General features: G+C 48.1%; 1 protein-coding gene and 2 long non-coding RNA genes across 3 annotated transcripts; 2 read left to right on the top strand and 1 right to left on the bottom strand.

The window, feature by feature from the left end:
- The first annotated feature begins 2,179 nt into the window (after positions 1–2,179).
- On the top strand, positions 2,180–9,151 carry LOC122679165. Its single transcript, XR_006336342.1, has 2 exons — positions 2,180–2,196; positions 9,085–9,151. It is a non-coding gene; the product is annotated as an uncharacterized LOC122679165 (long non-coding RNA).
- Positions 8,179–11,735, bottom strand: SNAI2 (snail family transcriptional repressor 2). The gene is made up of 3 exons (XM_043879441.1): positions 11,526–11,735; positions 10,321–10,866; positions 8,179–9,410 (listed from the first exon to the last, which is right to left on the bottom strand). Exons 1-3 carry the CDS (start codon positions 11,602–11,604, stop codon positions 9,229–9,231), a joined length of 807 nt encoding a protein of 268 aa, XP_043735376.1. The 5' UTR covers positions 11,605–11,735; the 3' UTR covers positions 8,179–9,228.
- An 11-nt stretch (positions 11,736–11,746) lies between these two features.
- On the top strand, positions 11,747–21,106 carry LOC122679164. Its single transcript, XR_006336341.1, has 3 exons — positions 11,747–13,791; positions 15,501–16,934; positions 21,049–21,106. It is a non-coding gene; the product is annotated as an uncharacterized LOC122679164 (long non-coding RNA).
- The last annotated feature ends 985 nt before the right edge of the window (positions 21,107–22,091 follow it).

A 22,091-nucleotide genomic window follows, 5' to 3' on the forward strand; every position in this document is an offset into this window, starting at 1 on the left:
TGGCCCGCACTCCTCACCCACCCAGAGTCAAGAACCGTCCTCACTGTGGCTGAGGGAGGGGAGGACTAGGCCGGCTTGGGTTGGGCGTGGAGCCGGGTCAGCCAGGGCCACAGAGCCCTGCATGCCTCTATGCTAGGACCACAGACCAGAGCTGCCTAGGTTATGACGGAGCTGCAGCCATTGGTTCCTTTAAAAAGTCATGTCACTGGTGTTTGTGTTGCAGGATGGCAGTTTGGCAGGATAAATGAAAATGCTGCCCCTTCCTTGTTAAAGATCTGAAGTTGAAAAAGGAGAGTGGCTGCCTGTAAGGTCGATCAGGACACCTCCCTGGAAAGGTACCTGGGCTCTTTCGTGTTGGCAGGAGTAGAGGACCAGGCTGGCGCCCCGGGGAGGACGCTCCCGTCCCGGGTCCAGCCAGCACCCTGGCAGCGGCCCCATCCTGAAGGCCTCCAGATTTTCCTAAATTGTAAAAAAACCTAAAAGTTACATTTCAAAATCGTCTTTTCTCCTAATTCTTTTTTATTGCCTTTTTATTGCCTCAGGAAAGCAGTAATACAAAGACCCTTTTACGTCTTTGGTTGAAAGCACAGAATCCAAGAAGAGCTTGTCTGGCTGGGTTCATGGAGGGAAATCCTTTTCTGATCAGCATTCGTCCCACAGTGGAAGCCCAATCACGGCAGACTGGCCCATTCAGGCTAGCTCACAAACGCAAAAAAATGACTTTAAAATTGTGGCATATGAGCCAAACGCCTGGATTCTCACTCAGTTTCATTTATTATGCTACAAAGAAATCTTTGTAGCTAAGGCCTCTATCATTTTCTTTCTCTTTTGTCCTGTAAAGTTGTTCATATTGTGCTAAGAAGCTCCACCCCCACCAACCCGAATTTTATACCATATCAGCTTAATTGCAGCTTAATATCTATTATACTATATAATATATACTATATTAATATATAGTATACTTAAATACAGTGTATATATAATGTACTTTTCAGCTGAATTTCAAACTTTCTGAAAGTTGTTGTGCTATAAAGAAATTTGTAAAGAATTTGGAATCGTTCAGAACAAGTGTGTGCTGTTTCCTTTTCCATTCTTTCACTGGGGGGATGGTCTGCTCTAACAGTTCCTTCCTCTAGAGCCTAGGACCAGGCTTGCTCGGCAAGCAGTGGAGTGCGATGAACTGGAGTGAGCAAGAGAATGATCCTAAACTTGTGCACAAGTCCTAACTCTCATCCCATCATGAACTGCAGGGGCTCAGCCTCTATCCCCCTCTCCTCCTGAGACCCTGCCCTCTGCAGGGTCTCAGGACCCCGACCAGCTGTATCAGCCTTATTTGGGAGCTTGGGAGACATGCAGGACTTTCAGTCCCCTGCCAACTTTCTAATTCCGAATTCGGGGGATAATGCATGTTTCCACCACTCTTTTGCTGATTCCGTGCTTAGTCACTAAGTCGTATCTGACTCTTGGTGACCCCATGGACTATAGCCTGCCAGGCTCTTCTGTTCATGGGATTTCCCAGGCAAGAATACTGGAATGGGTTGCCATTTACTCCTCCAGGGGATCTTCCCATGATTCATGATTTCAAATCCGAGAGCCACTAAGCAGCGGCACTCTCCATGGCCCTAGGACCCCTTCTTCTCCATCCATCTTGCCCCCGATGCTGGAGATACTCCACTGGGCCTCTCACCTGTCTGTGTGTCTGTCTTCAGGACACCTGGAAGTTAGAAGGGCCTCTGGTCCCCCCAGGGCTGCTGCAGGTCCAGCCATCATCCTCTCTTTCCACAGGAGATAGGAAGGGGGACTGTGGTCAGCGTGCTTCAGAGGGGACCAAGTGTGCATTTTGGGCCTGGACTCAGAAGGTTGCTTTTATCTATAGCACATATAACTTGCAGTGATGACCAGAGCTGATAAGCAAGCCCTGAAGCACAGCCAGGAGGAGGGCAGGACCTCAAAGCTCCACAGGCACACAGACACCCAAGTGCCCTCACTGCCTCCACCTGGCTCAGGCCACAGCATCTATCCCCCTGTCAGAGGTGGCAGGTAGACCTCCCAGCGACCACCCTAAGCTCGAGTTAAGCAAGATGGGACTAACTAGACCTGGTCGATGACCACCCTGACAAAGATGCCCACCCTAGGCCAGTACAGCATGTCGTGATGTTTTATGGCATTTTGTACTGTGTGCATATGTGTGTGTGTGTAAGTCATATGGTTGTGTGCAACCCCACGTACTATAGCCCGCTAGGTTCCTCTATCTGTGGAATTCCTGAGACAGGAATACTGGAGTGGGCAACCATTTTCTTCTCTGTGTCATCCCCCAAATCTGACATTGGTTCTTACCTTCAGGTAATTTCTGCTGAATTTGCCCAGTTATAATTCACTCCTTCACTTCCTTTAGACCTATAGGCTTAAGACATGGTGATCTGTATTCTGTTTTGTTTTGACAAAAATGGTTTTAAAATAAATTTACTCCATAAAATAAGAGAACACAAAGTGATCAGTATATGGTCAATAGTGTGAAATTTATCCTTCAAATGGTGCTTAATGTAAGAAATAGGCACAAAAGAATACTTCTTCCTGTGAAAGGGTGTATAGAATAATGTTTTGAGCCCTTGCATATGGAAGATGCTCTTCATGGCACCCTCATTTGTGATTGTTTGGCTGGATGTAAAATTCTAGATTGGAGATAGTTTTCTTTTGATCTTGAAGTCACTTTTCCTTTATCTTCAAATGTCCAGTATTGTTGAAACGTCTAAAGCCATTCTGATTCTGTGTTCCTTACATGTGACTTAAGAAAAAAAAATCTCTTCGAAGTTTAAAAAAAAGAAATAGGGAATCCTTCATTATACACACAGCTGACCCTTGAACGACACAGGTAGGGGTGAGGGGTGCCAAACTGCCCACAGATGAAAATCTGTGTATAACTTTACAGGTGACCCCAGTGTCTATGGATTCAACCAGTCACGGACTGTGAGGTGCCACAGTGTGTGGTGAAAACAACCCGTTTATAAATGGACCCATGCAATTCAAACCTGTGTTGTTCAAGGATCAACTGATTATTATTATATATTCCTTATTCAATGATGGGCTTAGGGGGTAAAATGATCCTTAGTTTAATTGTCTGTCATCATTTTATTGTATTTTGGATGAGTTTGGCTATAATGGGGGAAAAAAAACATTTAACATTTAACATTGGCTATTATGGGAGAAAAGAATTACTTGCCATCAGTTCAGAAAAAAATCATTTTCTCCTAAGAGTGCCCATTTGCAATTTTATGTAAATATTAATAAGTAATACATAATTAAATTAAAACAACATAGCAAAAGTAACCTAGGAACTAGAAAAAAAATACATCAACTAATTTCCACTTGGCAGGATGTCAAATGTCTGTAAAAGACACAAGGTAATCGGGCAGGAGAAGCCTGTGCAGTTACTACCCAAGCTGCCTGTGAGCATTCCTAGAGTAGTCCCACGGCACTCAGGTAGGAGCCCACCTGAGGGCCAGGGGAGGGGTCCAGGCCAGACCCGCCCCATCAGCCTTGCCAGTGTGGGTGGTTTCCTCTCTTTGGGCTGAAATCACATTTAAGCTTCTCTGCAGAGAGCAAGGCCCAGTCTTGGAGTGGGAGTGGAAGCAGCTGGTGTGTGTTTTGCTATTCAGTCATTAAGTCGTGTCTGACTCTTTGTAACCCCATGGACTGCAGCATGGCAGTCTTTCCTGTCCTTCACTATCTCCCGGAGTTTGCTCAAACTCAAGACCATTGAGTCAGTGATGCCATCCAACCATCTCATCCTCTGTTACCCCTTTCTCCTCCTGCCCTCTATCTTTCCCAGCATCAGGGTCTTTTCCAATGAGTTGACGCTTTGCATCAGGTGGCCCGGAAGAGAGGAGCTGCTTCACTGGACATCTGTGTGATCCTGTCTTTACCACCGTCAGCTGGAATAGGGAGTGGGTGGGGCTGGGAGCTGAGTGTGGTCACAGCTTGGCACCCTGGGGTGATGTTCAAGGGTCAGCCTAACACCTGGGAGCCAGCTAGAAATGCAGACCCCCAGGCCCTGCCCTACCCCAGACCCCGGGATGACTGCAGCTCACGGAGATCTGAGAGGTGGGGGCTGTGAGGATCTTAGCCTCTTTCACTGTTCTTTCTGCCGAGTCTGAATACAAAACTCATGCATCATAGGAGAGTTCCGACTCTGCTCATCTGAGCGTCTACAGGCAGAAGCTGGAACTCAGGAGAAATATGATGCTCATTCGTTGTCTTTGTTAGAAGAATGTCTCGCTATTTCACTTTGCCTGAGTCTTTCTTCCCACTTTGCAGAACCAGCTCTTGCTACCTGCTGATTCTGCAGAAGCAGAAGTCCTTCCCTGGGAGGGGTGGGGGCAAGTTCCAGCCCAGAACAAGCCCCGGGAGAAGGTCATCCATCCTTCTCCCCATCCTGACCGTCCCCCGACATTGTCTAAGAAAACTAGTTAGTGATAACTCACAGATCATCTCCCAAACAACTGGCCGAGTGGACCATAAGCAGAGCAACCTACCTCAGTGAGCTAGTGCACAGACTGTACCAGTGCACCGGCTCCTGTTGGCAGCAGCCTTCCCACTCATGGCTATAAATACCCCGCCGGCCTCTCTGGGGTCCCAGGCCAGGGATGCGGGGCTATTTCCTCTGCTGATCGCTCATTGTCTGGGGTCTGGCTGGGGGCCAGGGCGGAAGGCCTGCCAGGCTCGCTGCTTTTTCCGTGCACGCCGTCCACAGGGTAATGATTACTTCCTGGAGGCCTGAGGGGCCGGCCCTCACTCAGCCCAGAGCTCAGGCCCTGTGACTGTGGACACTCACTTCTACCAACGCAAATGAAACGAGAGGATTTTCCCCTCCGTGTGTGTCTGTCTCAGGTGAGGGGAGTCCTTCTGCTCTCCATCTGCCCCCGGTGGGAAGATAAGAAGGAGAGAAAAGCTGTCTCACTCGAGAATCCTTGCTCCCCGTGATGACAGGACACTTATTCTTAAGTGAGTTTTGATCAGAAAGCTTCCCGTATCTAAACTAGGAGCAACTCCTTGGAAGTGGATGTCAGCCAGGGAAGCCTTCGACTTTTCACAATTATAATTGCCTCATTACCCTGAAGTGTCCACATTTTAGTGGTGAAAGAAAGGATGTTTGCCTTGGAAGCCTTGTTGTCTCTGGAGATAAAAGCCGGGTGAGGAGTGTGGGTGTGAGAGGGAGCCGTAGTGGCCTTCAGAAGATGAAGTGTTAACGGCTGAGGATGAAGACCAGCTGCCTTCCAGCTTGCCGGGGTGGGGGTCGGGGGAGGAAATGGCTCATGGCCCCAGGAGGGCGCAGGGGAGCTGTGGGGAGGTGGGGAGTGGGCCCTGCCAGGCGGGCCCGCAGGAAGTGGGGCCAACAGGGCTTCTCCAGCCGAGTTGGGAAATGCCTCTGGAGATTGTTGGACGTGATTGTGTAATCCCCGAGTTACGATGGTTCCTGAGCTCAGCCCTGCGCTGTGTGATCTAGGAGCGCGTTCTCTTGGGCTTCCAGAGGCCTCTGCCTGCCGTGTGCCTGCGATGCGGGGGTCCATGACCCAGGTGCTCCAGGGGCCCTTCCTCCCAAGGGCAGCGGAAGAAACAGGTCTGGAAAGCCGGAGAATTTGGGTTTGGATTTCAGTTCTGCAGCTCGTGGCCTCTGCTGCCCTGGCTCCATTCTCCAAACTCGGAGTTTAATCTTTGTAGCCGTAAAAGACCAGCTTCATAGAGACACCGTGGCCACCGGAGGTGACCGGGTGAGGGGACATCCGACCAGGGAGCAGGTTTGGCTGAGTGTGGAGTGAGAGCACCCTGGACACCGTGCCCGAGACTGATGGGCTGCAGCTGTGACCCTGTGGGTCTCATCCTCCTTTAAACTTCAGGAAACGGGGTGCCAAGGGTCAGGTTGCAGAGGGACATAAAGCCAATAATATAAACATATAAGCTGAAAATAAAAGCTGGGACTCCTCCTACTGTGCCACTCTGTCTCATAGGGAACAAGGATGGATCCTGAGTAGGCTCCTTAGAACACACCCTGATTATTAAAACCATAGTTTTCAAAGCTCAGGTTCTTAGAAAGTCCATCAAACCTGGTCCAGGTGCACCTGCCCCTTATCCCCTGTTTGAAGCGTCTGCCCTGTTGGCGGGAGGCTGGCATCACTGTTAGGAGACTCACCAGCACATTTGTCTAGAGGATCTCTCAAATATTATCAAGACTTTTTGCAATAAAGGGGAAATATGTTAAATGTATTTTAGGTCCGCAGGCCATTTTCACCAATTTCTATTATTTTAATTCTCTTATTCATTCAACAAACATGCATTAATATCTGTGTTCTAGATGATGTACTGGCTGCTGTAAGTTTATTTTAAGGTGCTCTGTCTAGTGAGGGAAAACATTGTCAAGAAACTGCCCTTCAGGGAGATAAGCACCACATTGTAAATGATATAACTCTTTCAGAAAGATTGAATTTGGGGAAGTATTCGAAGTATGTGACATCCAAGCCAGGTCTTATGTATTACAGGATGTGCAAAAACCTCATAGAAAAGCTGAAAATTCTAAAAAATTACTGAGCTATACCTATAGAAAATCTCAATATCTAATTGATGTACTGTACTTCAAACTCATGACATTAATGAAAGTAGAATATTTAAATCATGAATGCAATGAAAATTGTAAGGACAAAGCAGAAATGTACATTTTATATGTACTGCAAAAAATATATAATATTTCAAAAATATTACCACTAATTCTTCACTAGGAATTTAAACGAATGAACAGATTTTCCCCTTAGAAAATTAAGTTTGTGTTTTGGACACCAGGAAATGAGATGCCTGCAGATCTACAGACGAGGAAAGGAGATCGAGTCATGTTCTGGGAGGACCAACCAGAAGGCCACAGAGATGCTGCCTGCCTCACGTACACGTGTCCTTGTGAGATATTTCTACATATTACCTGGCCTGCAAACTTCTGGGCATCGTTTATATACCATATACACAAACTAAAGCAGTCTCTTCTTGACTTTAGAATACCCCAGACAAGACATCAGCCATCTCTGTTACATTTATAAATTGCTCTTCAAATAATTTTGCTTTAGAGAGATATGTCCTGAGATACAAAGAAATTAAACAAAATATGAAATTGAGGGGCTTTTTGGTCGACATACTCCCTTTTTATATGTCAGCTAAAAAATGTAACACACATTGAGATGTGTCTGAGCATCTAAGGGATACGTTGGTATTGCTAATGTCTTTGAGATACTAGTTCTGGCTTTTGTTTGTATCACAAGGACATTAGAAGGAAAAATAATTCTTTGAGTTCTGAGCAAACCAGAGAGAAGTGATTAATGGTGGCAGGAACTCTGCTCAACATGGGTTTGAGTCTGGATTTAAATACATAGCGTGGTGACTGTCACAGTGCCTGTGACGGTTGTTTAGCATCCTAATGTGTGAGTCAGTCCACTGTGTTTGGTGAGCATGTGCTTGTAGGTGGGCTGGCCAGTCTTGCCCTGTTGGATTAGGTCACAGTGGGTTTGAGCTGGGGCCTCTTCAAAATACCATAAAAAGAAAACCCAACCTTCTCTTTCTTAGCCATGCACCTGTCAGACTGCTGATTATCTTAACCTACTAGATGTGGTGCTTTCTTTGAATGACTTAATTTTCCAATTTGTAATAAGTCTACTACTATAAATAAATCTTTTTCCTAATCTTTTCATGCAGATGCTCTATTTTTCTTCTTATATATCATTAATGACATTTCTTTTAGAGTCCTTAAACTGTTCTGGAGGCCCATATGACAGACACTAATTACAACCAGTGACTGTAATTTGATTTCATAAAGCCAACACAATCAAGTCATCAAAAAGAAAAGGTTTTGAAAGATATTCTTGACTATCAGTAAGGTGAATATTCTTAGCACTCAGAAAGTGTGATTTTTGTTAGAGGCATGCTAACAAACTCCCAGTAAGATGTTGTCTTTCTGAATGTAATAGTACTATCTTAAGAGTAAAAAAAATTATTGGCTTTACTATAATCGAACACATAAACTAACAGTTGATATTCATAATGAACACCATTCACTTTATCTCTTATTAACAAAAGAAGCAGTTCTTTATATAGTTGTTTGAACTAATCATGAAGTAAGTAAAGTTTCTGAGAGCATACAAACAATAGATTTTAAATCAAAAATGTTTATTGTAAAAAAGAACCTTGAAAACTGTTTTTTTTTAAAAAAAGAAATGTAAATTTCACAAGTCTTCAGGTTGTTTATAGGCATTGGCTATAGACAACTTTTCACTTTCATACAAAACTCATTCAATCATATAAAAATAAACACAAATTTACATGGACTCATCAACTATACAGTTAACTAAAAAGACAGCTAGAAGGGGTGCAGTTGTGGATTGCATTTGTTGTATGCATTTAAAGTTGTTTAAGTGACATCACAGAGTTTCTAAAAATCCTTTGTTGCACTTATTCCCATCTTTAGTTGATTTTAGAAAATCATTAAAAATCTTTTAAAACATAAGACATGGAGCATGCACCAGGAATGTTCAAAATAGTCTTTCCCGACTCCCGAAGGCACATACTATTTATTGGCCAAAAAAAGAAGAAAAAAACACTTTTAATACATTCTCTTGTGTTTTTCCTTCTTGTTCTTTCTCTCTTTCCTTCTCCCTCTCTCCCTCAAAAACAGAGTTTAAAGTACGACAGGTAACAAAGCAGGCTTCAGTTCAAGGATGGTGGACCAGACATGACACATGTAATAAAGTGAACTTGGAATACTTTATAAGGCACCTGAGATAGTGTCTGGCAGATTCTTGTCCTATAGGAAAATCTATTACAAATCCCGTACAAGGAAACACTGTTCTTTGCAGTTGAAATGCTTTGGCAGCAAAGTAAATCTTTGCATTCTTTCTTAGTAAGAAAAGATGCAATGTGCTTTTTGCTTCATCATAGAAGAGCAAGATTCTTGTCTTTTATCCTCTCCATCTATCGGTCAGTAAATATACGGTCATTTTAAACTTCACTCGGAAAGGATTCATCTGATGCACATGGAATCCCCTGCCCTGGCAGCTGTGTGTGTGTGTGTGTGTGTGTGTGTCTATACATATTATTCGAGTTTGTCAGCACAAGACAAAATGCCTTTGGACTTTTGCTTGTCGCTCAGAGGCGGAGTGACAAGTAAAATGCGTGACAAAAGTGAACAGGGGTGTGTCACTAGTGCGCCGCACAGCAGCCAGACTCCTCATGCTTGTGCAGGAGGGACATCCGCGAGAAGGTTTTGGAGCAACTCTTGCACTGGTATTTCTTGACGTCCGAGTGCGTCTGCAGGTGAGCCCTCAGATTGGACCTGTCTGCGAAGGCCCTGCTGCAGTGAGAGCAGGAAAAAGGCTTCTCCCCTGGGGGGGTGGGGCAGGGTGGGGAGAAAGAAAGATGGTCAGTGTTTTCAGAGGAAATGCAAATCCAGAAGAGGCTTACGAGCAATCTTCACACTTTGCCAAAAGCATGAGAAGGAGCAAAACTTGATTCAAATCCCCCTTAATTGATACTTGTTTCAATGTCTGGCCCTTTAAGACAAATGTGAAAGTTGCACTTAAAAAAAAATCAAATTAAAAAAATTTTAAAAATATATAATTCCTGCTGCCAGTCCTGCAGAAATAATTCCTGTCGTGCTAGGACTTGGCTTGTTCAAGCTCTCTTCTTCGGCAGGTGCAGCTAACGGCCAGCTCCTCCCCAGGTTTCCCAACAGTTCCCCTTTTCCCTCCTTCTGTATTATGACTAAGCTCCTGGCAGGGTGATTTTGTGCTAGGAATAGAAAACTCAGCAGCAAAAACAAAACAAAAGCAAACAACGGAAAGCAAATTCAGCCCTCGCTATCCAACTTGCTGTGGGTGAGAGACAGCACAGCAAGAATGTAACCAACAAAAACCCAAGAACCAAAAACTTCATCGGTCTGTCTGCCTAATCAGTTGATTGGGAGAACAACATCGGTATTTGCTAATCATTGGGAGACATTTCACAGAACAAACGGCCAAGCACATCTCTCCTGATTTGCTAACTGATCTTTGAGACCAAACCTCCTGAATCTAACTTTCCAAAGTCTAAATGCTGTTTGCAGTCTCGGGAGCAGAGGCTGTTAGCAAGCAGTGGAGCCCTTTCTGCTCTGAGGACTTTTGGAGTCGTCAGGAAGTAGCTAAAAACGAACATCCATCATCAAAAGTACTGTGTCACCACTTAAGGCAAATCGGACGGCCAGCCCAGAGCTTCCTTCTGCTGGACGGTGACACCCTGACTATGCGTTTCTCTTACCAGTGTGAGTTCTGATGTGCCCTTGCAGTAACCAGGGTCTGGAGAACGCCTTGCCGCAGATCTTGCAGACACAAGGTAAGGTGTGCGTCCGAATGTGCATCTTGAGGGCGCCCAGGCTCACGTATTCCTTGTCACAGTACTTACAGCTGAAGGATTTCCTGGACTGGGCGTCACAGTGCAGCTGCTTGTGTTTGCCCAGCCCCGAGAAGGTCGAATAGGTTTTATTGCATAAATTGCACTGAAACTTTTCAGCTTCGATAGCGTGGGGGTCTGAAAGCTTGGACTGTAGCCTTTCCTCTTCGTCGCTAATGGGGCTCTCGGAGCCGCTGTGGTCCTTGGATGAGGTGTCGGACGGAGGAGGGGGACTCACGCGCCCCAAGGATGCGGGGTATCCGGACAGAGGGGAGAGGCCGGCGGGCAGCGGGGCGTGGAAGGGAGAGGCGGTGGTCCACACGGCGATGGGGCTGTAGGCTCCCGACCTGAGGACCTCCGGCTGCGGGATGACAGGCACCGGGTAGCCCTCGTAGAGACACGGGGAGATAATCACTGCGGAGACAGGAGAGGAGCGGGGCGTGAGACAGAGGGCACCGCGAAAGCGCAGGGAACAAGGAGACAGACTCCTAGGAGCAGGAAGGCGCTGGGAGGACATTATTTTTCCGCCGCCGCTGCTTGCGGTCACTGTGCTTAAGGCTCATTTCTGCACCACCCCCCACGCCCCGCACATGAGCGAGTGTGGGGGGCTGCCCGGCCCTGAGACCAGCAAGCGCAGGGGGAAACCTACCCACTTTCTAAAGATACAGAAAAGTTCTCTTCCACCTCATGCGTGGGCTGCTTGCTTGGCTCACGCCGGTAAGTACAAGGATTGGCGTAAATCAAGCCGCTTTCTGGAGGAAAGGAGCCTTATTACATGAAAAAGGCAATAATTCAACGTTCACGCACTGCCTCACCCAGCCTCCACGTCCTCATTATGCAAGTATGTACACGCTGCGGAACGTGACGTCGCAAGAGCCCAGGGAAGTTCTCCTCGCCAGCTCAGAGTGTGGAAGTTTTGAATTAAACCCGAGACCGAACGATCTGAGCAAGGACCGCTCTTTCGGGAGCAAACAGCCTGGGTGTCCAGCTCTTTCGTACTGAAGTCGAGAGGCGGCACACCCCTGTCGTTACCCATTTACAGACTGAGATGCGGACATCTGGCCCCCCCTTACCTGTGTGTGTGTCCAGCTCGCTGTAGTTGGGCTTCTTGGAGGCGTTGAAATGCTTCTTGACCAGGAAGGAGCGCGGCATCCTGGCGGCGGCGCGGGGCGCGGGGCGCTGGGCGCGGGGCGCGCGGTCCTACAGCATCTCTGCCCCGCAGGTGCGCGTGCGGCGCCGCCAGGTCGCGGGCTCCTCGCGGACTGAGCCCGCGGTGGCGGCGGGGAGGCCTTTTTTTCCTCTCTTTCGCGAGAAGGGTCCAATCACAGCCGAGAGGTTCAGATTTCAGCTCCTCCCTCTGGGCCAGCTGTGAGCAGAGGAGGAATCTGTTGTCAGACTAAATTATTCTGGTTCAAAATGGGCTGTGCCCCGGCTTTCAGTGGAGAGGAAAAAAGTGCTTCAGTCTTTTCGGGAGAGGTCGTTTTCCTTCCTGAGCGCAGAGCCGGGCGTCTTTACTCCGGGTGCGCTGGGTCCGCCGGCCGGGCCTGGCTTCCAGGTGCGGGCTCCGCGCCGGCTGGGGAGGCTGGGCTCTGGGCTCCTGGAGCCTCGTGGCTTTGGAGAGGTTTGGCGCGCACAGGAACGGAGCAATTCACTCCTGGCTTTTGAAAAAGGAAGGTAGCGGCGAAGACAAAGCCCCAGTGAGTGAGCCGCGGGCCTGCAAGGGGGCAGCCCGGGCCGAGACCCGCCCGCTTCGCGCGCTGGGGATGCGCTTCGTGTCCCGGCGGCTGGGGGTGGGGGGTGGGGACGCTTCCTCGGGAAATAAAGCGGTCGTGTCACTTGTTAACGTCCGGGCTTGAAAGAAGCGCTTTGCGTCCCCCGAAGGACCCACTTCCAGGGAGAAGCGGGCCCCCCAGGATGAGAGGGAAGGATAAACTGAGGTCCCTGCCGTGGGAATATGGAAAGGGCTCTCCCAGAGGCCTCTGAGAAGCGCTTCTATCTTTTCATGCATCACTAGGTGTTTTTTTTTTTTTTTTTAATGGAAAAAAGCGTGAATGAGCCGTTAGGGACAATAGTTTCAAACATTTATTTGCTTTATGTGGTGCTGGTTTTTCAGTATAAAGTCACCGCATCATCTCTCTGCTACTCTCCTGTGTGGCGTTTTAAAAGAAAGGGTGCCTCCTCTGTAGCGCTTGGTTAAGTTTCTAAACTAGCTGGGTAACTAGCAAAAACACCTTGATTTTGTGCACGGTATTGAGTCGAAAAATACACTAGAGTGGCTCGTTGTAAAAATGACATTTCAACCATGTTTTCAAGCATCTCTCATCCTTTCCACCTCTTGCTTAAAGATTAAGGAAAGAACAAATCTGCAGTCAGACCACCCTACCCTTGATTCGAACAGGTGCTGGGAGGAAAAAAAAAAACAAAAAAACAACAAGTGGAAAAATAACAGTTGAAGTCAAGACTTGCAAGAGGAAGGCGCATGTCTGGCACATAACTTCTTAATCTTGAGGTGAGGCGGCAGGGAGGGCGGGGCCCCGAGGGCGGGGCCCCAGCTGCCTGGGCTATTGTGGAGGATCCCTGTACCTTCCTTCCAAGAGTCACTGGTTCAACCACCAGAGAAAGGAATTTAGATGAACCTTTATGTTGAAAGAAGCAGTTTTCCTGGGTGCCAGGAAAGTAGGAATATGCATCAGAGTCCTCCATAAACCATGAACTGCAGGATAACCCAGAGCAACTTTCTGAACTTCTGTTTCGTGAGGGAGTGGCTACCCACTCCAGTATTCTTGTCTGGAGAAGTCCATGCACAGAGGAGCCTGGCAGGCTACAATCCATGGGGTGGGTTTCAAAGAGTTGGACTCGACTGACCGACTAGCACTTTCATTTCAGATTGGCCGGTTTACTGGGACAGGAGCCCTCCTCGCCCCTCCCAGCCCGTTTCCTGCAGGAGGCACTTTGTCAGGGACGCGACCCCCTTGAGAAAACCCAGATGCCAATGCGCTGACTTCCTCCTTCAGCTCCACCCAGAGTCTGCTCAGCACAGTGAGGGGGCTGCAGGCATTCTGGTGTTTGTTTGTTGGTCGATAATTACAGCACAGGGTGACCTGCTTAAGTGTGTATGTGAACAATCCGCTCTAAGAGCTGAACAGTATTTCACTCCTCAAGGGATAGCCCTTGGATCTGCGTTACAGATGCCTCGTCACGTGGACATTGGGCAGAGTCGGACGTGTTCCCGCGCCTGCCAGGCGGCGAGGGTGTCAGGAGCCTGTCTGAGGCGTGTTCTCGCACAGGTCTGCCAGGCCCGTGTGAGGTCCGCTCTGCTGCAGGAAGGGCCAGCCCCAGGTGAGTCAGGGCACAGGCGCCCCGCTGAGATACCTCGGGGCTGGTGAGGATGGCAGATAGAGGAGACCATTGGGACACCTCCCCCCTGCAAGAAGACCCACTGCAGGGATTCTGCTCAGACCTGTGGCAGTTCCTCTCCTGCGGGCCAGAAACTGGCCCAGTCACTGCCCAGGACAGAGCCCTGCGTGGGGGCAAGGACCCCTGGCTTCCATGTGTCACTGGGGCAGTCACTGCCCAGCACAGAGCCCTGCGTGGGGGCAAGGACCCCTGGCTTCCATGTGTCACTGGGGCAGTCACTGCCCAGCACAGAGCCCTGCGTGGGGGCAAGGACCCCTGGCTTCCATGTGTCACTGGGGCAGTCACTGCCCAGCACAGAGCCCTGCGTGGGGGCAAGGACCCCTGGCTTCCATGTGTCACTGGGGCAGCACATTCCCAACCTTGGTCTTGTTCTGCCAGAAACAAGTCCTGGGCTGACGGCTCAGGTGGCCAGGAACAGTGAGGAAGGACACTTGTCCTGAGATAATACTGACCCGCAGGCCAGTCAGGGAGCAGTTGGGGGCACAGCAGCGCCTCCCAACAAAGGACAAGGTAGGGACAGGCTCAGCCCGCTGTGGGGCAGAGAAGTGAGGGGAGGGAGGATGGTCCGAGGGCAGTGTCCAGGCTCCCTGGCCTGACTCCCCAGAGAATCTCGGTCCTGCTGGAGGAAGTGGGGCTCTATCAATACCCGCCCTGTGGCTGAGTCCCACTGGCAGGAGTGCCTCACCTTACCTGTGATCTGTGGGGAGGCCCACATCAGCTGGTTCCTTACTCATCACGAAGTTTTATTAGGCAGGACCTGGGGTGGCTTAGCAGGCAGGCTCTCCTTTGCTCTGTTTTCTGAAGAAGCTGATGGAGAAGACTTGTAGACAACTCTGTGACCTTGTGGGGGGCCAGCCCTTCCTCACAGCTTCGTGTGCCAGTGGGGTTTCTCCCAGACCCAGGCTTTTCAGTGAAAGACATATTCTTGCCTTGCCAACTCGGGGAATAAAGTAGATGCATGAGGTTTGGGAGTGCATCTCAGGTTTGTGTACTTTGCAGGAAGATTTGTGTGCAGGTAGGTCCTCAGGTGTGGGAGCAGCAGTACAGATACTGAGCTAAGGAAATGGAGTGATTCCAGCTCCAGAAGAAGCCAAAGCTCAGCCAAGACAGAGAACCAGCTCCTGAGACCAATGGTGTCTTTTCCAACTTCAGTTTGGGCCATTACCCTGGTGTGGGCGGGGGCGGGATTACCTCTGTTGAAAGACATGCAGTCATGGAATGTCGCTGGTTTGACTGTGATATCCAGAGAATATTAGAGCGTGCAGCTGACTTCTTAACTATTTAGACAGGAATAAAGTGGTTGTGATACTGAACTTTGAATGACAAACGTGTGAGCGGCCTCATGGTGGTGTGTGTGTCTGTGTTTGTACACAGATATACATGTATGTGTTCTAGCTCATGATGGAACTCAGCTTCAGGTAAAGTCAACCAGCCCCTGAAAGAGAAGTAAAAGTTTCCTTGGGTTCCTGGGTTTCTCTGTCTGTAAATTATGTTCGGTACTCTTCATTTATTTCTTTTATGGTGATCTGGGGACAAATATTTCCCAAGGCAGAAGGGAGACAATCAGAGTGCGTGTTGGGTTCTGCTAAGATGTTCTGAGCTTTGTGACAAGCAGGGTCCCTGTCCTCCAGGGACGTGGATGGAAATCGGGTACACACGTGTGTCTGCTCAGGAACGTCAGCGTGAGGGACACACACACATGTGTGTGCAAAGGAGAACCGAGGTAAGGAACCATGGGGAGCAGGCTGTCTGTGTCCTGTGTGGTGTGTGGGTGTTCGTCCTTCCTGGGTGTGCGGGGCCTCCACTGGCCAGTCTCCCTGCCACAGGTTCTGTGTGTGTCCATCTGGCTTTGATGTTGTGGTCAGGAGACACCACAAATGCTATACATCTGACACCAAGCAGAAAATCTTGCTGAGCGTGGGGACAGCATGAGATGCGTTTTATGTTGAATCCCTTGGATTCTGAACCTCACTTCCAGCTATGGTTTTCGAGTCCCTCTTGCCTCTGGCGGCTGCCCTGCGGTTACTGTGTCATTCAAGGTCAAAGACATGCGGGCCCCCGATGTCTTGTCTGTACTTGTGGACTCTGCAGTTAGAGGAACAGGAAAGACTGCAGAGAGAGGGTGTTTGTCCTCCGCGCTGCGGTTCCGGGATCTGTGGGCACGCAACGACCCCTGCTGGTGGGCTCTGGAAGGCACCTGCTTTCCTTTCCAGACTCTAGCAAGACCTGTCACCTCCCGATGGTGGACGAACAACCTGCACACCCAGGACAGGAGCTTGACCTCATTTTGTAATTGCCCCACTTTCAGGAGACTGTTATTTAAACCCTGACTTTTTTTTAAAACTCTGTTCTGAATTAACGATGGCTTACTTGGTTTGTGGAAACACAAGTGGCGTTTACAGGTGTGCTATGTCCCTTATATGACGGTGAGCAGGGTGACTGTGGTTGATCTGGGCTGTCATGAGGAAACCTTGTATTGGGACTGGGAACTGAGTGTGGGAGGGGCTGGAGCACGGGAACTGGGGGTCCTCCGAGGCAGGGCTGCCCCTTGGCCCTTGGCCAAGAAAGTGAGGTGTGGCCCTGCCCAGGTGTGGACTTTCTCAGCCTCACTGGGATTAGATCTGACACTTCTGGTCTCCAGATAAGGCACCCACAGGGGTATCCACGGTGCTGGGAGCCAGGCCACCTTATGCTGGGATGTGATTCATCAGCTTCTGCAGACCCTCCTCCAAAGCCTTTAAAGGCATCACAATAGAAAGAATGATCCTCAACTTCAGAACTCCTGTGCATTTAGCATCCTGTCCTCCTCTGTCCTCCCCAGCCCAGGAGGGGTCCAGCCTAATGCCTCCGTGAGGATGCCACCTGCCTGGTTAATTTCGGTTACCTCCTCTCGTCCTGCACATCAAATGTCCGGCGCTACGCAGAGATTACAGGTGCCACTGAGATGGCAATCATGCCTCCACCCAGGAGAGACCCTCACTTGTGGAAGGAGAGGACAGAGGGACTTGGGTTCCGAGTGTGAAGGAAGACTTGGACCCCACACACCCCAGCGGAACAGCCTCTGTGTAAGCGGGAGCTTACAGGACAAGGAACACAGCTCAGTCTGGTCTTCCCAGACCCCAGGTTTTGGTTTGCTCTTTATGATCACTGGCAGGGAGACTGCCCTGGACACTGAGCTGTGTTGGGGAAGCACTTGAAACAGGCTGGTCCGGCTCATGAGTAGGTGATACTCACGGGTATCATCACACGTGAGGATGGGGCTGTCTCCAAGATGGGAACTTAGTCCCTCGGCCCCTGACACCTGCCAAAGCACCAGACAAACCTGTGTTCTCATGGGACTGGCCACGTGGCTGGCGGCAAGTCCTCCTGTGGACAGGCCCCCCAGCCCTGCCCAATCCCTCCTGTGGGCACCTACAACCGTGCTGACCCCCTGGGTACAACACAAACACCCCACAGTTCTTAAGAAGATGATGACGGATATTTGTCCAGTCACACTAAGGAAGAGACAGGAAACGGGTTCCTGGTAGCCATGACCTTTAAACATGTAGGCTGAGGCCAGGTCCCTGATTCTGGAGGGCTCAGAGTTGGCTGTCCCCATTGTCTCCACGACATGGATCAAAGCCATGCTGTGTCAGTAGGGAGACTCCGTGCTGGCGAGTGTCACCCCCGAGCCCCAGGGAGGCCCCAACTTGACACTATGATGTTGAAAGTCAACATGAGTGATGCCCCAGGATTAAGCAACGGAGGGAAGTGGGTAGGTGCCCTTTGAGGAAGGCTCTACAAATGCAGGCCCCTAGGGGCCCCTCCCTAGGGAAACCTGCTGGGCAGAGGCAGGGCTGGACCCCTCCACACAGGGGTGGAAGCCCAGTGACTGCAGGACCCTACAGGAAGTTTAGTGCACTGCCCACTTGATTCCAGCCAGTTTGGAAGCCCGTCCTATGTGCAGAGGACGAGACTGTTGGATGGCATCACTGACTCAATGAACATGAGATTGAACAAACTCCGGGAGATGGTGAAGGACAGGGAAACCTGGCTTTCTGTAGTCCACAGGGTCGCAAGAAGTTGGACATGACCAAGTGACTGAACAACAGCCTATGTGCTGTGCATTCGTTTTTAAGGATAGGATTCTGCTACTTTTTCCCCTTTGTCCTTGGAATCGGGTCAGTTCAGTTCAGTTGCTCAGTCGTGTCCGACTCATTGCGACTCTACGGGCTGCAGCACACCAGGCCTTCTTGTCCATCACTAACTCCTAGAGTTTACTCAAACTCATGTCCATTGAGTCGGTGATGCCATCCAACCATCTCATCCTCTGTTGTCCCCTTCTCCTCCCACCTTCAGTCTTTCCCAGCAGCAGGGTCTTTTCCAATGAGTCAGTTCTTCACATCAGGTGGCCAAAGTATTGGAGTTTCAGCTTCAGCATCAGTCCTTCCAATGAATATTCAGGACTGCTTTCCTTTAGGATAAACTGGTTGGATCACTTTGCAATCCAAGGGACTCTCAAGAGTCTTTTCCAACACCACAGTTCAAAAGCATCAATTCTTTGGCAGTCAGTTTTCTTTATAGTCCAACTCTCACATTTGTACATGACTACTGTAAAAACCATAGCTTTGACTATATGGACATTTGTTGGCAAAATACTGTCTCTGCTTTTTAATATGCTGTCTAGGTTGGTCATAACTTTTCTTCCAAAGACCAAGCATCTTTTAATTTCATGGCTGCAGTCACCATCTGCAGTGATTTTGGAGCCCCCCAAAATAGTCTGTCATTGTTTGCACTATTTTCCCATCTATTTGCCATGAAATGATGGGACCAGATGCCATGATCTTAGTTTTCTTAATGTTGAGTTTTAAGTCAACTGTCCTGTTTCACTTTCAACAAGAGGCTCTTTAGTTTTTCTTCACTTTCTGCCATAAGGGTGGTGTCATCTGCATATCTGAGGTTATTGATATTTCTCCTGGCAATCTTGTTTCCAGCTTATGCTTCATCCAACCCAGCATTTCTCATGATGTACTCTGAATTTAAGTTAAATAAGCAAGGTGACAATATACAGCCTTGATGTACTCCTTTCCCTATTTGGAACCAGTCTGTTGTTCCATGTCCAGTTCTAACTGTTGCTTCCTGACCTGCACACAGATTTCAGAGGCAGGTCGGGTTTAGTCTGGTATTCCCATCTCTTTAAGTATTTTCCAGAGTTTGTTGTGGTCCACACAGTCAAAGACTTTGGCATAATCAATAAAGCAGATGTTTTTCTGGAACTCTCTTGCTTTTTTGATGATCCAACAGATGTTGGCCATTTGATCTGTGGTTCCTCTGATGTTTCTAAATCCAGTTTGAACATCTGGAAGTTCATGGTTCATGTACTGTCCAAGCCTGGCTTGGAGAATTTTGAGCATTACTTTATTAGCATGTGAGATGAATGAAATTGTGCAGTAGTTTGAGCATTCTTTGGCACTGTCTTTCTTTGGGACTGGAATGAAAACACCTTTTCCAGTCCTGTGGCCACTGCTGTTTTCCAAATTTGCTGACATATTGAGTGCAGCACTTTCACAGCATCATCTTTTAGGATTTGAAACAACTCGACTGGAATTCCATCACTTCCACTAGCTTTGTTCTTAGTGATGCTTCCTAAGGCACACTTGACTTCACACTCCAGGATGTCTGGCTCTAGGTTAGTGATCACATCATCATGGTTATCTGGATCATGAAGATCTTTTTTGTATAGTTCTTCTGTGTATTCTTGCCACCTCTTCTTAATATCTTCTGCTTCTGTTAGGCCCATACCATTTCTGTCCTTTATTGTGCCCATATTTGCATGAAATGTTCCCTTGGTATCTCTAATTTTCTTGAAGAGATCTCTAGACTTTTCCATTCTATTGTTTCCCTCTATTTTTTTTGCACTGATAACTGAGGAAGGCTTTCTCATCTCTCCTTGCTATTCTTTGGAACTCTGCATTCAAATGGGAATATCTTTCCTTTTCTCTTTTGCCTTTCACTTCTCTTCTCTTCTCAGCTATTTGTAAGCCCTCCTCAGACAACCATTTTGCCTTTTTCCATTTCTTTTTCTTGGGGATGATCTTGATCCCTGCCTCCTGTACAATGTCATGAATCTCCATTCATAGTTCTTCAGGCACTCTGTCTACCAGATCTAATCCCTTGAATTTGTTTCTCACTTCTACTATATAATTGTAAGGGATTTGATTTATGTCATACCTGAATGGTCTAGTGTTTTTCCCTACTTTCTTCAATTTAAATCTGAATTTGGTGATAAGGAGTTCATGATCTAAGCCAGAGTCAGCTCCTGGTCTTATTTTTGCTGACTGTGTAGAACTTCTCCATCTTTGGCTGCAAAGAATATAATCAATCTGATTTCGGTATTGACCATCTGGTGATGTCCATGTGTAGAGTCTTCTCTTGTGTTGTTGAAAGAGGGTGTTTGCTATTATCAGTGCATTCTCTTGGCAAAACTCTATTAGCCTTTGCCCTGCTTCATTCTGTACTCCCAGGTCAAATTTGCCTGTTGCTCCAGGTATTTCCTGACTTCTTACTTTTGCATTCCAGTCCTCTATAATGAAAAAGACATCTTTTTTGTGTGTTAGTTCTAGAAAGTCTTGTAGGTCTTCATAGACCCATTCAACTTCAGCTTCTTCAGCATTACTGGTGGGGGCATAGACTTGGATTACTGTGATATTGAATGGTTTGCCTTGGAAACGAACATAGATTATTCTGTCATTTTTGAGATTGCATCCAGGTCCTATCTTTTTGCCTTTTCATACTGTTCATGGGTTTCTCAAGGCAAGAACATGGAAGTGGTTTCCCATCCCCTTCTCCAGTGGACTATGTTTTATCAGAACTTTCCATCATGACCTGTCCATCTTGGGTGGCTCTATGCAGCATGGCTCATAGTTTTGTTGAGTTAGACAAGGCTGTGGTCCATGTGATCAGATTTGTTAGTTTTCTGTGATTGTGATTTTCAGTCTGTCTACCCTCTGTTGGAGAAGGATAAGAGGCTTGTGGAAGCTTCCTGATGGGAGAGACTAACTGAGGGGGAAATTGGCTCTTGTGATGGGTGGGGCCATGTTCAGTAAATCTTTATCAAATTTTCTGGTGATGGGTGGAGTGTGTTCCCTCCCTGTTATTTACCCGGGGCCAAACTATTGTGCTTATTTAATTTATATGCAGAGTACATCATGAGAAACGCTGGGCTGGAGAAAGCACAAGCTGGAATCAAGATTGCCGGGAGAAATATCAATAAACTCAGATATGCAGATGACACCACCCTTATGGCAGAAAGTGAAGAAGAACTAAAGAGCCTCTTCATGAAAGTGAAAGAGGAGAGTGAAAAAGTTGGCTTAAAGCTCAACATTAAGAAAACTAAGATCATGGCATCCGGTCCCATCATTTCATGGCAAATAGATGGGGTAACAGTGGAAACAGTGGCTGACTTAATTTTTCTGAGCTCCAAAATCACTGCAGATGGTGATTGCAGCCATGAAATTAAAAGACGCTTACTCCTTGGAAGGAAAGTTATGACCAACCTAGACAGCATATTAAAAAGCAGAGACAGTACTTTGCCAACAAAGGTCCATCTAGTCAAGGCTATGGTTTTTCTAGTGGTCATGTATGGATGTGAGAGTTGGACTATAAAGAAAGTTGAGTGCTGGAGAATTGATGCTTTTGAACTGTGGTGTTGGAGAAGACTCTTGAGAGTCCCTTGGACTGCAAGGAGATCCAACCTGTCCATCCTAAAGGAGATCAGTCCTGGGTGTTTATTGGAAGGGCTGATGCTGAAGCTGAAACTCCAATACTTTGGCCACCTGATGTGAAGAACTGACTCATTTGAAAAGACCCTGATGCTGGTAAAGATTGAGGGCAGGAGGAGAAGGGGACAACAGAGGATGAGATGGTTGGATGGCATCACCGACTCAATGGGCATGGGTTTGGGTGGACTCCGGGAGTTGGTGATGGACAGGGAGGCCTGGCGTGCTGCAGTTCATGGGCTCGGAAAGAGTCGGACATGACTGAGCGATTGAACTGAACTGAAACTATGGTGAAGGTAATAGTGACCTCCTTCAAAAGGTCCCATGCACGCACTGTTATAGTCAGTGCCTCCAGCCCTGCAGCAAGCCACTGCAGACCCATGCCTCTGCTGGAGGCTCCTGCACACTTATGGGCAAGTCTGGGTCAGTCTCTTGTGGGGTCATTGCTCCTTTCTCCTCGGTCCT

The sequence above is a fragment of the Cervus elaphus genome, chromosome 21, assembly GCF_910594005.1.
Source record: "Cervus elaphus chromosome 21, mCerEla1.1, whole genome shotgun sequence".
Lineage (NCBI taxonomy): Eukaryota > Metazoa > Chordata > Mammalia > Artiodactyla > Cervidae > Cervus > Cervus elaphus.